We start from the raw sequence: 13,364 nt of genomic DNA on the forward strand, positions 1-13,364 counted from the left end.
ACTAAATTATTTATTTGTTAATTAGTTAAAGGAATGACAATCTTATCAGGATCATGTTCTGCCAATTTTCGTAACCTGAAACGACCTTTTAAAATTATGTATGATATTTTTTGTATGTAGGTTTCCATTTTCTTTGTTGCTTTGTGTGGAAGAAAACACCATTCTATAAATGCTTCCTTTTGTGCTAATCATCCAGTAGGTGAATGTTCAGAGGGAAAAATATACAAAGTAAAATGTGAAAAGTCAGTAATTCTGTCAAGCTTGGCTTCTTGTATATGTTTTTCTAACCACTGTAATTCTTTTTCAGCTTCTATTGTAAGCTGCCTTGAGCTATGCAAGGTGGGATCACCTTCTAATAAAGAGAACAAATGAGTTAATGTATAAGTGGGTATCCCTAATGAGGGTCTGACACAATTTATGTCTCCTAACAACTTTTGAACATCATTGAGTGTTTTCAAAGTGTCTTGTCTTATCTGGACCTTTTGAGGAATTATATGTTGGACTGACAGTTTGTACCCTAAATAATTCCATGGTTCTTGCATTTGAACTTTCTCAGGGGTGATATGAAGATCAAAATTTGCAAAATATTGGCAGGCTTTAGAATACATTTTTTGCAACTCATCATGTGAAGGATGAGAGAATAAAATATCATTTATATAATGTAAACAAATTCCTTCTGGGAATTCTTTGCATACTAAATCCAAAGGTTGTTGTACAAATAATTGACAGAGAGTGGGGCTATTTAACATGCTCTGAGGTAAAAACCTTCCACTAATAGCAGGTTAAGCATTATTTAAAGATGGAACAGTAAATGCAAAACACTCAGCATCCTTCGGACACAAAAGAATATTTTTAAAAAATCCTTTAAATCAACTATAATAAGAGGATAATTTGGAATAAGTGACGGATTTGGAATTCCTGGTTGTAAAGAACACATGGGCTGAATAACTGCATTGACTTTTTTAAAATCAGTCAACATGCGCCTTCTGCCAGATTTTTTCTTAATAACAAAAATGGGAGAGTTCCAAGGGCTAGCAGATATTTCTATATGGTTTTGTTCTAATTGTTCTTTAACAAGAATATGAAGTGCTTCTAATTTTTCCAGAGGAAGAGGCCACTGCTCAACCCATACGAGCTTGTCTGATTTCCACTGGAAAGGTAGGGCAAAGTGCTCTGCAGTGGTCCCTATGAAAAATCCTCTGGAAGAGTGGGAAATCCCAAACCAGATCAGTCACCAGCTTGTCTTGTCACCTCGGCTTTAAGAGGAGAGGCGTTTACTGCAGAATCAAAGCACATATTAAATATCATGCATTTTGCCACTGGGGAAATAGTTGGAATAGATAACATAGCATTCCACTGTTGAAGTCTCTTCCCCATAAAGTTAAAGCAATGGGAGAGACATGCGGCTGAAACTGAGCTGGTTGTTTCTCGGGTCCAAAACAATTTAAAACCTGAATGCTTTGTTCAATGTCTGTCATTGTTCGAAGTCCCACAAAAGTAGTTTTAACTCTTTAGGCCAGTCCTTTGGCCACATATAAGAAGCAATAATAGAGACATCAGCTCCAGTATCTACAAGTCCATTAAGAACAGTGCCATCAGAAAATGTTACAACACATTGTGGCCTATTGTCATTTATGAAAGCACGACAAAAAACTTGTTTCCCTGTACTACCAAATCCACCTTCCCTTTTTATAGGAGATGCTTTACCCTTAATATATGGGAGAATTAATAATTGAGCAACATGCTGCCCAACTTCTAAAATTGGAAGCTTTAGTAGCAAAAGCCATTATTTGGATTTCACCTTCAAAATCAGCATCCATTATTCCAACATGAACTTTTAATCCTTGTAATGTTAAGCTACTATGCCCCAATAGTAGACCCATCATATTCAGTGGAATAGGGCCATAAACAACAGTATGTAATTTTGTAGGCAAAGTTCCGGTAGTAATAGTCACTGTTTCATTAATAGGCAAATCTAAAGCCACACTATTGTGCAAGGCATAAAATAAATCTTGCACTGAGAGCTTCAACTGTTTTGATCTGAGCCTGGGCTTGTCTGTTGCTCACTGGAAACTGTTGAGCAAGAGAACCCATATTTATCTGTGGGCCCCGGGACAGGCCCATGGAGGAGTTTCCCTGATTTTGTAAGGGAGGGAGAATATTTACATCTTTATCTTTAATGGACTTACAATCATTTGTCCAATGTTTTCCTTTTCTGCATCTATGACACAAACTGAGAGGACTAGAAGGCCTTTCATTTTTAGTTACTCTGTTCTTCCAGTAATCCTTGCGGACATGTCCAGATCACCCACAATTATAACACTTTGTTTTATCAGAAGTGGCTGCATCTCTAAAAGCGGCTGCCAGTAGTTTAGCCTGGAAAGTCCCAGAGCCAACATCTTGGCAGGTTCAGATACAATTCTCTATAGTAACATTTTCTTGCATTTTTATTCTTGCTGAAGACTTTTTACAATCTATGTTAGCATTTTCATAAGCCAGTGAAAGTAAAAGCATCTGTCATGTTTCCATACCATTAACAGTTCTTTGTACAGCAGATTGTAAATGAGCCAAGAAATCAGTACATGGTTCATTGGGACCCTGAAGGATTTTGGTAAAAAATTTTCTAATTTCTCCTTTCTCATCCAATCTATGCCAAGCCATATAACAAATTTCCTGAATTTGTGCTAGTAATTCATTAGGAAAGGCACACTGGGCTCCTGCTTCTGAATATGATCCTGTTCCTGTTAATTGTTCAAAATTAAAGGAGGGTGAATTCATAGCCCAGTTTTATCGAGCCTGTTTCTGACCTTCCTTTCTACACCAAGATTTAAATTGTAAATACTGGCCAAGTGATAATGAAGATTGAGCTAAAGTATCCGAATCAACAGTGATTAACAAATGGTCTCCACATTATGATTTTAAAACTCCTTGCACATATGGAGAATTAGGCCCAGAGGCACTAACTTCATCTTTTAAAAGTTTTAGAATTTTTAAGTTTACTTGAAAATGAGAAACTTCCACTTTGCCATCATCATCGGTAGCTCTGAGAATAGGGAAAGTAAAAGTAGTAGGTGTTGCTGTAGACACAAGAGGGTTTAAAACAGGCTGATGATGAGAAGCGGATTCATGAAGAAGATTATGCATATCAGATCCTAATGGAAATTCGAACACTGTTCCTACTCTGGTATTATCAGAAGAAGGGAACTGCTGCGCCTCGGAAAAAAACGGCAATGCAGAGGGCAAAATAGCCAGAGCAGCAGATGCAACCAGAGTAGCAGTCAAAGCTGGAAATATGTCAGTGTTCTTTTGGGGTACTGGGGGTAGTTATTGAGAATTCACAATGTGACAACAACGTTCCAAGAGATGTTGAACTTTGGACATGTTATCATCAGATTTATTTTCCTCTGTAGTTTCAGATTCACTTTCAGTTTCAGGAGAGTTATTAGAGCTACTTGCAAGGGGCATTTTATCATAAGTAGGTGCCTCTGCAATTGTGGCAACCGGCTCAAGGCGGGGGGTTTTAAAGGAGTGGGTCACGATTTCCTCTCTGATTCTGAACTGGACTGTAAAGGCCACAGTTATGAGATTATAAGCAGTCCAAACATCTGACTCTGTATAGTCACCCCTTTGATGGGCCCTGCGTAGTGCCCTACCTACATCTTTCCAAACCTTTAAATTTAACTGATTTTTCTTTTCAGGAGTAAACCAATAACAGTGCTTCGCAACTACCCAAAACAGACGCTGCAAAGTCTTTGTCTTTATGGAGGTATCTGTACTCCATAGCAGAGTTTTCAGGAGGGTAACATACTGCTCCTTTGAGGATGGGGAATTCCCCATGACCCCTCTCTTATTCACGAGAGTCTCTCATACTCACTTCAGAGCTATTCCTCTCAGTTCTAAGCATGCCTAGTCTTACTTTAAGCAATGGCCATGGGGAGGGGAGGGACCAGAAGAAGATTCGGGAGGGACCCGAATCCTGCCAACTACGCCAAATTTTTGCTGTAAGTGTTCAGGCTGGAGTCACAGAGTTAAGACTTGCAGTCAGAATGTCTTTGAAGAGAAGGTTGGCTACCACTCACTCAGGCAAGTAGTGACCTCAGTTTATTCCTTCCAAGTTTATATACTTTTACAATTCTCAATTCTGCATGTATACACACTAATCATAAACCACCTGGCATCAGATGGTTTTCTAAGATACTAATATAAAAATACCATAAAACTTTTAACCTACTCAGGTGCAAAAAACAGAGTGTTCATCTTGTAAAAAACAGATGTAAACTTTAACTGAGCTGCACATTAACTTATCTTGATTTTCCACTCCCCAGGAAATTCCAGACCTTAATCAGGCTCTGCCTTCAGAGCCTTCATTTCAAATGACCAGCCTTCTAGTCATTTGGGAGGGTCTTTAAGGGAACGCCCCTTCATATGGACTGGGTAGTTTTTCAAGTATAAATTAATAGCATCAAAGTTATTTTGCAGTTAATGTGTAGTCAAGATAGGCAAAGGAATCATAAGTTCCTGAATCCTTTTTGTTGAAAACTTCTCTTAAGTTTTCTCTTTTTTTCACATTGTACTACATAGTATCATAAGGAACAAGGAGAAACCAGACCACAAATTCTAACACTGATTGAAAATCTCAACTATTAATCCAAGTTCATTGCCTACAAATTTGTCTTTTCACATATCTTCACTTATTTTTCCCCCAAATAACTTTAAGACACAATTTGACTAAGCACGTTTTCATTATATAACAAGAATCTCCTGCCCTCATGGTTCTTAAAATTTCCTCATTTTCTTCTGAGTCTTCATGAGCCACACTGTTAATAACCATATTTCTGCTAAGGATCTATTAAAGTGATCTAAGCATTTCTTTGTATGTGCCTAAAAATTCTTCCAGGAACAAATCTTTACATGATTCTAAAGCCATTTATGTATTTTTAGGTAGGTAATGCAGCAGAGTTCCAATTCCAGGTACCAGAATCTGTACTAATTTGCTATTGCTACTATCACAAAACACCACACACTTAGTTGCTTAAAACAATAAATATTTATTACATTTCAGTTAGGAATTCCAGAAGTCTAAATCTGCAAGACTCTGTTCTTTTGGGGAGCTCTAAAGTAAAATTTGTTTCTCTGCCTCATGCAGCTTTCAAAGGCTTCCTGTATTCCTTTGCTTGTGGCCCCTCCGTGTTCAAAGTCAGCAGCATGGCCTCTCCTTTCTTCTTTAACTTTTTGCCTCCCTCCTATAAGGACTCTTGTGATGATAATAAGCCCACACAAATAACACAAGATAATCATCCTATCACAAGATCCTTGATCATATCTCAAAGGTCTCCTTGCCTGTATGAGAACATAATCACAACTTTCAAGAATTATAATAAGCACATCCTTAGGGGCTACTATTCTCTCAGTCACATTATGGATACTGTGACTACAGGACTGTTTCAAATCTTCTATGAAGCTGTGGAGAGGGGACTATGAGAATTAGTTAAGTACAAATGCCACAAAGCTCACTCTTCTAACTGAGATTTTTCCCCATTTTTCTGAAATAAATGTTCTTCAAATTGTTGAAAGATCTCTCATTAATTTTCAGAGTTCTGTGAATTGATTTTGATAGATTCTTCCAGTGTTCTGATTGCTTTTATTAAGGAACAGATTTTTACATGCCCTTTCTTTAAATGTATGTGTGTAAAATAATCAACATACATAGAGGTATTTCACTTAGAAAAAAATCAAAACATGCCAGTTCTGTGCATTGATAAGTACACAAACATATTTTCCATAAAAATGACAAATAGACTTTTTAAAAATTCTCATTAACAACTGATTGATTTTATTATTTCAATAAGTATAGTGTTTTATGTAGTATATTTATAGTGTATGCATAAATATATTTTATATATTTTAACATTTTTAATATTTGTTAATAAATATGGCTATGTTTATTTGTTAAACACACATCACTGAACAAAATGATATAATCATTCAAATAAATTGATATTCTTTCAATTATTTCCTCAAAGGATCTCAACTTTAACTTGTTGACCTATTTATAACTATATCTAGTTTAATAAAGTAATATGTGTGTATTGGTGGACTTAAAATACAAACATTGTTTTTAAACACTGTCATAATTTAAATATTTTCTATATCAGAGATTTTCAAAATCAGAGGTAACTATACACTTATTAAAAAAGACAATTAACATGAATTCTTAGAAATACTATGTATCTTGTATTAGCTTCAGACAAAGATGTTGATTTACTTAATTCTGGAAGACAATTCTATTTTCATGAAATTTATACACTAAAAAAAACGTATCTCTAGAAGAGATTCATAGCTGGTTCACTGTGAGAATGTACAGATCATTCCTAGTTTAACTTTTATCTCAGTTTTATAGATCAAAAATATAAGCCTCAGAGATGTTTTATCACTTACATTTATTAATGGAAAAGCTAGAGAGAAAGCTCAGGTATCCCAAAGAATAATAGGAATATCTGAGGTGGGTCATGGCATGGGAGTGGGGAATATGGATACAGAAAATGTTATCAGGGCAGGAAGAACAGGCCTATTTATGCTTTGATACACATTTTAAAAATATAGTAGATTATAAGGCAGAAGAAAGAGGTTGGAGGATTGTTTCTCTGCAACTCTGGTGTTGTTTTTCTGTTCCCTAGATAAAAACATAAATATCTGCTTCCTACTTTAGATGCCAAACATCTGTATGGGTCACTCAGAGATTTGTACTAAAATCAGAAACCTAGAATTCTTCTACAAAAGCCAGGAAGATTTTTTCTTGCATCTTACTGGCAATAATGAAGCATTAGTGTAGTTATGGATCTTTTTACTTAAAGACTACAGTTTCCTAGTATAAGTTATAAAATCTTGATTAGATGGGCCATGAAGAGAACCATAGTCAGAAACAAAGGAGAGTTGTCAGTTATGGAGAACACGATAGTCACTGGAAATACATGTAGTATGTCAAATGGCTATCAGAGAGCTAGCTTTGAAAAAGCTTGGTCCTGGGTCTGGCCCATAATCCACAGTCTCTCAAAGTTGCTGTTAGGAAGAGTCTAAGACAGGTGGATCCAAGCAGCCACAACAAGAAACATTTCATTCAGAACTTTATAACTAGTTGGTTCTAAAATAGTTACATGTATACATAGGTATAAAATATATAAAGCTCACAATTATTCTACTGGCCTGAAATGGAAGCAGAGGTACAAAGAGGAGGGAGTATTAAGGATTGCACACTCAATATTTGAGTACCTGACCAAGCTGAGGCTACATTCCCAGGACATGCAGACAACTAAAGGCCATACCAGTCTTTGTTGAATAATGAATAAACAAAATATTAAAAGATTGCATTACCATCCATAAAATGGTTTAAGAATATTGTGTATCATCCACTACTGAACAGGTCTCCTTTTGCTACACTTTGTGTGAGAGGCTGTTATGGAGAAATCTTACTTTCAGATGTATATGAAAGAAAGGCTATGTGAAAATGTGAATTACAATGACAAATAGGGCTGCACCTGTGGCTCAGTTGAGGAGGGCGCTGGTCCCATATACCAAGAGTAGAGGGTTCAAACCCGACCTTGGCCAAACTGCAACCAAAAAATAGCTGGGCATTTTGGCAGGTGCCTGTAGTCCCAGCTACTCAGGAGGCTGAGGCAAGAGAATCACTTAAGCCTGCGAGCTGGAGGTTGCTGTGAGCTGTGATGCCACAGCACTCTACTGAGAGTGACGAAGTGAGAATCTGTCTCTTAAAAAAAAAAAAAAAAAGAATGACAAATATACCATGAAATATTATGCAGCCTTAAAGAAAGATGGGGACTTTACCTCTTACATGTTTACATGGATGGAGCTGGAACATATTCTCAGCAAAGTATCCCAAGAATGGAAGAAAAAGTATCCAATGTACTCAGTCTTACTATGAAACCAATTTAGAGCTTTCTTATGAAAGCTATAATCCAATTATAGCCCAAGAAGAAAAGGAAAGGGCAGAGGGAGGGGAGACAAGTGGGGAGGATGGGTGGAGGGAGAGTAATTGGTGGGACCACACCTACAATGCATCTTACAAGGGTACATGTGAAATTTACTAGGTGTAGAATATGGATGTCTTGACACAATAACTAAGAAAATGCCATGAAGGCTATGTTAACCAGTTTGATGAAAACATTTTAAATTGTATATAAAACCAGCACATTGTAGCCCATGATTGCATTAATGTACACAACTATGATTTATATATATATATATATAAATATATAATGAAATTGCTGGGAATATATCTAACAAAGAATGTGAAAGATCTCTATAAAGAAAAATATAAAACCCTGAGAAAAGAAATAGCAGAAGATGTTAACAAATGGAAGAACATACCATCCCCATGACTAGGAAGATCAACATTTTTTAAATGTCCATACTACCCAAAGCAATCAACAGATTTAGTGCTATCCATTCAAAGCACCAATATCAGACTTTGAAGAACTTGAAAAAATATTACTCCATTTCATATGGAACCAGAAAACCCCAAAGACCCAATACAATTATTAGAAATAAAAACAAATCTGGAGCCATCATGTTACCAGACTTCAGGTTATAGTACAAGTCTATACCGATCAAAACAGCATGGTACTAGCACAAAAATAGAGACTTGCATCTATGAAATAGAATAAAGTAGAGATGAACCCAGCCACCTATTGTCATTTGATCTTTGATAAGCCTACAAAAAGCATACACTAAGGAAAAGAATCCCTATTTAAAAAATGGTGTGAGAGAACTGCTTAGCCACATGCAGAAGACTGACATTGGACCTACATCTCTGACTATTGACAAAAACTAATTCTCACTGGATAAAATATTTAAATTTAAGACAAATAAATTTCTATGTCACTGAAATCTTACATTAGAATGTAGTATATGTTCTATTCTTCTTCCAGAAACTAATATGCTATATTCTCTAAAATTTCTGAGGTAACAGATTGAGATTTTTTTTTGCAATTTTTGATATTTTTAACATTAAATGGCTAATTTTTAGTGTTTGAAGACTTTTCTCAGTATAAATATTTAATGAGGAGATATTTATCTAGTATTTGAAATTAAATGAGTTCTTCAGACAGTATGTGGATTTCTGCTCTCCTCTTCCTTGCACAGCAGAAGAAGGAAGGAACTGTTTAGGTCAGTTGTAGTTTTACTTTGCTTAACCAGAGATCAAGAATCTTAAGCAGAGCAGAGAGAAAAAGAAGAAATGAAAGTAACATGAAGCTGTCACAGAGACACTGTCAGTACCTCTAAGCCTCAATTCGGGTTGGGTTTTGGCACCTATGGTGAGCCTGGAAGGCCTCCTGCTTCTCTAACTGGCACAAGTAATGCCACTTGGATCTAGCTATGCCGGGGCCCCTTGACTTGGCACCCAGTCTGTACTATGTATACGATAGAAGTGCTTCAGTACACAACATCAGTTGAATCCAGCATGTGGTGAATTATTTTGGCTGTTGGGAGGTCAGATAGACTTGGCTTTTATTGTAGCTGCCCTGCCATACCAATATTCTCTTCATTTGCCATTTGGAGCTACTAGTATTGGTGAAATTCTACCAAAGTTGATACTTGTAATGAGGAGAGTGGCAGTTGGAGGTGTCCTGCTGAAGATGAAAGAGGGTGTCTCCCCTACATCCCTCTTACCTAAGCATACTTTTGCTTTGCATGAGGCAAACTGTGTCTTGGTCATCTCCTCTCTCAAGTCAATCTTCCCTACAAAACAATTTGCAAAATTCCTTTAAGTTAATGACAAGTGAAAATCCTAGTGTACAATACTAATGCAGATTTTACTACAAGGTATCATATGCCTTTGCTCTTTTTAAAGTAGACTTAAGCGGATGAAGAGGTGAATGTGAAGAGTCTAAAATACTACCTGAATTGATTATCCTCAGTTTTTCTAAATACAAAAATCAAACATGCTATTTCAATATATTTTTTTGAGACAAAGTCTCACTCTGTTGCCCCAGGCTAGAGCACTATGGCATTGGCCTGGCTCATAGAAACTTCAAACTCCTAGGTTCATGTGATCCTCCTCTCTCAGCCTCCTAAGAAACAGGGACTACAGGCACCTGCCACAATGCCCTACTATTTACTACCTTTAGTAGAGACAAGGTCTCACTCTCACTCAGGCTGATCTTGAAGTACTAAGCTCAAGAGATCCTCCTGCCTCAGCCTGCCAGAGTGCTAGGATTATGGGTGTAAGCCACCACACCTGGCCAGTTTTATTAATTTTTTTTTCAAATATGGAATGCTTCACAAATTTGCGTGTCATCCTTGCGCAGGGGCCATGCTACTCTTCTCTGTATAGTTCCAATTTTAGTATATGTGCTGCCGAAGCGAGCACCTGGCCAGTTTTATTATGTCTTTATGATATGTATTTGATTATTAGCATAAATAACCTAAGACCATTAGTGAACTATACTCTCTGATGGTATGCATATGATTTAATTAATTCCTGAGCAGTCCTGTCACTAACATATGCTGGGAATGATAGAATGCAGAATATAACAATTTTATGTGATATTAAATAGTAACTTCAAAACTGAGAACAATATCAACATTTTATAGTAAATGAGTCTTTTTTTTTTTTTTTTGCAGTCTTTGGCCAGGGCTGGGTTTGAACCCCTACCTCTTGGCCTATGAGGCTGGTGCCTTACTCCTTTGAGGCACAGGCACTGCCCATAAATGAGTTTTTTAAATGTTTCTTTCAATAGAATTAAGTTTTCTCTATTCACTGAAAACCAACCCAAAATGCTAATTTTTTGTATATTCATTATGAAAATCTTATTTATAATAGCAGATTAGCTCATAGGAAGAATTAAATACATGATTATTTTCTGAATTTAAAAAATATATACATTTATTTTTACTTTAACATAAGCATATGAAGTGTCTAACAGGGTAGATGAAACTAATATGCTAATTTATACATTTTCTCAGTACAAAGTGTTCACATAATATTAATTTTACATACCAAAGAAATTATAACCCCATTTAATAAAATATAATGATATGTTTACATTCCTTTAAAGGGGCTTTTATTTTTGCTTCTAAAATAGAAAATCAGACTATAATTTAAAGCAGTTATTATAGAAATTTTCGTATCTAAATGGAAAAATTCCTATCTCCTTTTTCCAAAATATACAATAAACAATAAATCTTCACAAACTAGTGATAAAGAAAATAAACTCTATAATTTAAAAAATGAAAACATATACCTGGAAATATAGGTATCCCAGCTTCACTCACACTGGTATAAGTAATTAATTAAACAAAACTTAAAAAACACTGAGCTTTCCTTATAGACAATACCAATCAATATACAGTTTTAAAATTTTCTGAGGAGACTTACATTAATCCTCTACCATATCTCCCTCACAGTAGTTTCAAAAAACATAAAGTCCTAGAAAAAAACAAAAATACACACATGAGTTGTCAGCAACAAAACAGAGATTAACTTTTAGATGCAGAAATGTGAAGGGATTTGATAAAACCCAGTATTGTTTGTTAAATTAAAAAAAATAACTATAATAAGTAAATGTTGGAAAGGTTGATAATAGATACTCAGATAAACTTTATCTTCAGCTTTTTATTTTATTAGCAATTAAATCCTATAATTATATTCATTTACTGATACCTGCATGAATTGGATTTATCCTCTGGTAATTTTTTAAATGTCTCATTCCACTTGGAATCCTGTGATCTTTCTTCAGTAAAAAAGAAGAAAAAAAAAAAAAAAAAACAGGTGGCAGAGTAAGTTGGTAGACCAGAAGGTTGATTCAGCTAAGCTCTCCTAAAACAACTGGAGAAAGAACTGGGAAAAGAGAGAACCTCGCCATTCCTGACACAGGGACCTTACCCAGGGTCAGAGGTAAGGGAGGACAGCCAGGAGGTGGTGAGCTAGATACAGTGTATAATCCAAAGAAGTGGAAATCTGATGAATTAGACAAGTGATTGCAACTGGCTGGGATTGGCTGGCTGCCCACAGAGGCCCAGGATGGGAGGAAGCCTTTCCCCATTTTTTCAGTTGTTGGGGTAAACTATAAGTTGAATGGAAAGCTTGGAATTGTGGGTGGGCTCGCATAGTATACAGCAACCAGATTCGAATGCTGGTTGGAGGGGATTTGTTATAGGTTTGATGGCTGATGAGGCAGCCATACTGAGAAGATCTTGGCAGGCAGGGGGCTACCATTGTGGGAAGGTCCAGAGAAGGTCTTAGCAGGGGTCTAAAGCATGACTGTCTTTTTTTTTTTTTTTTTTTGCAGTTTTTTGAACCTGCCACCTATGGCATATCAGCATGTGGGGCTGGCACTATACTCCTTTGAGCCATAGGTGCCACCCACGACTGTCTTAATTCTACTTGCAGGAATCAGATCTCCACTCTTGGGACAGGGTGAGGGACTCCCACACCCCAGGGGAACTGGACTCAGGGGGCAATGTGAGACCTGCCCCTGAAGCATTCTTGTGAGCTTTAAGATCCCACCCCAGCAGATTCTGAATGCTGAGGAAATAATCAGGCCATCATCAATAGCAACTATGTTTCAAATAAGACCATAGAGGTTGCTGGCTGAACTCTCTCTCTCCAAAAAATCCCATAGCACCACCTGGTGTCCAGGGGACACACTGCAACATACTATCATCAAGAGCAAGAACATCTATTTAAAACAAAGGAGGCAGTGAGAAGGAAAAGGAAGACCAGGAGGGAAACAAGAAGAAAGAACACATGAGGGGGAACCCACAAAAAAATTCAGGCAACAAGAAAAATCAAAACAGAGGGACTCCCCCAAGGGACCATAAAGCAGCTACTGCAGAAGACTCCACCTATAAAGAATTAATGAACTTGACAGAAAGGAAATTAAAATATGGATAAAGACAATAAAAGGAATGGATGAGAAAATGGAAAGACAGAACTAAAGTCAGACGAGAAATATATAGAATATAGAAAGGATATGGTGAAGCTAATACAAATGAAGGAGACAATCAGACAAAGTAAAAATGCAGTAAAAAGTATCAAAAATAGGTTAGACCATGGAGAAGAAAGAACCTCAGAACTAGAGGATAAAGTTTTCATGTTAACCCAGGTAGTTAAAGAGGCAGAAAGGAAGAGAGAAAGACCAGAACAGGTGCTGAAAAAACACCATGAAGCATTGAAATATACAAACAATAAGGATTCCTAAAAGGGAAGAAAATTTGTACCAAAAGAATGGAAGCCCTACTGGAGACCATAATAAAAGTAAACTTCCCAACTTTTACTAAAGACCCCAACACACTCCTTTCAAATGGATATTGAACCCCAGTCAGCTCAACTCAAACAGAGCCTC

General features: G+C 36.6%; 1 protein-coding gene and 1 non-coding gene across 2 annotated transcripts in view; both read right to left on the reverse strand.

Annotated features, from left to right (window-relative positions):
• Window positions 1-10,280: 10,280 nt before the first annotated feature.
• On the reverse strand, window positions 10,281-10,387 carry LOC111725169. Its single transcript, XR_002773299.1, has one exon. It is a non-coding gene; the product is annotated as a U6 spliceosomal RNA (small nuclear RNA).
• Window positions 10,388-11,404: 1,017 nt separating this feature from the next.
• LOC100956585 (phospholipid scramblase 1-like) overlaps window positions 11,405-13,364 on the reverse strand; it is a 30,987-nt gene continuing 29,027 nt past the window's right edge. The window contains exon 6 of the mRNA XM_012804918.1: window positions 11,405-11,446. Within this exon, the coding sequence (XP_012660372.1) occupies window positions 11,405-11,446 (42 nt within the window). The remainder of the gene's footprint in view (window positions 11,447-13,364) is intronic.

The sequence above is a fragment of the Otolemur garnettii genome, unplaced genomic scaffold, assembly GCF_000181295.1.
Source record: "Otolemur garnettii isolate 467f Iridium unplaced genomic scaffold, OtoGar3 scaffold00032, whole genome shotgun sequence".
NCBI lineage: Eukaryota > Metazoa > Chordata > Mammalia > Primates > Galagidae > Otolemur > Otolemur garnettii.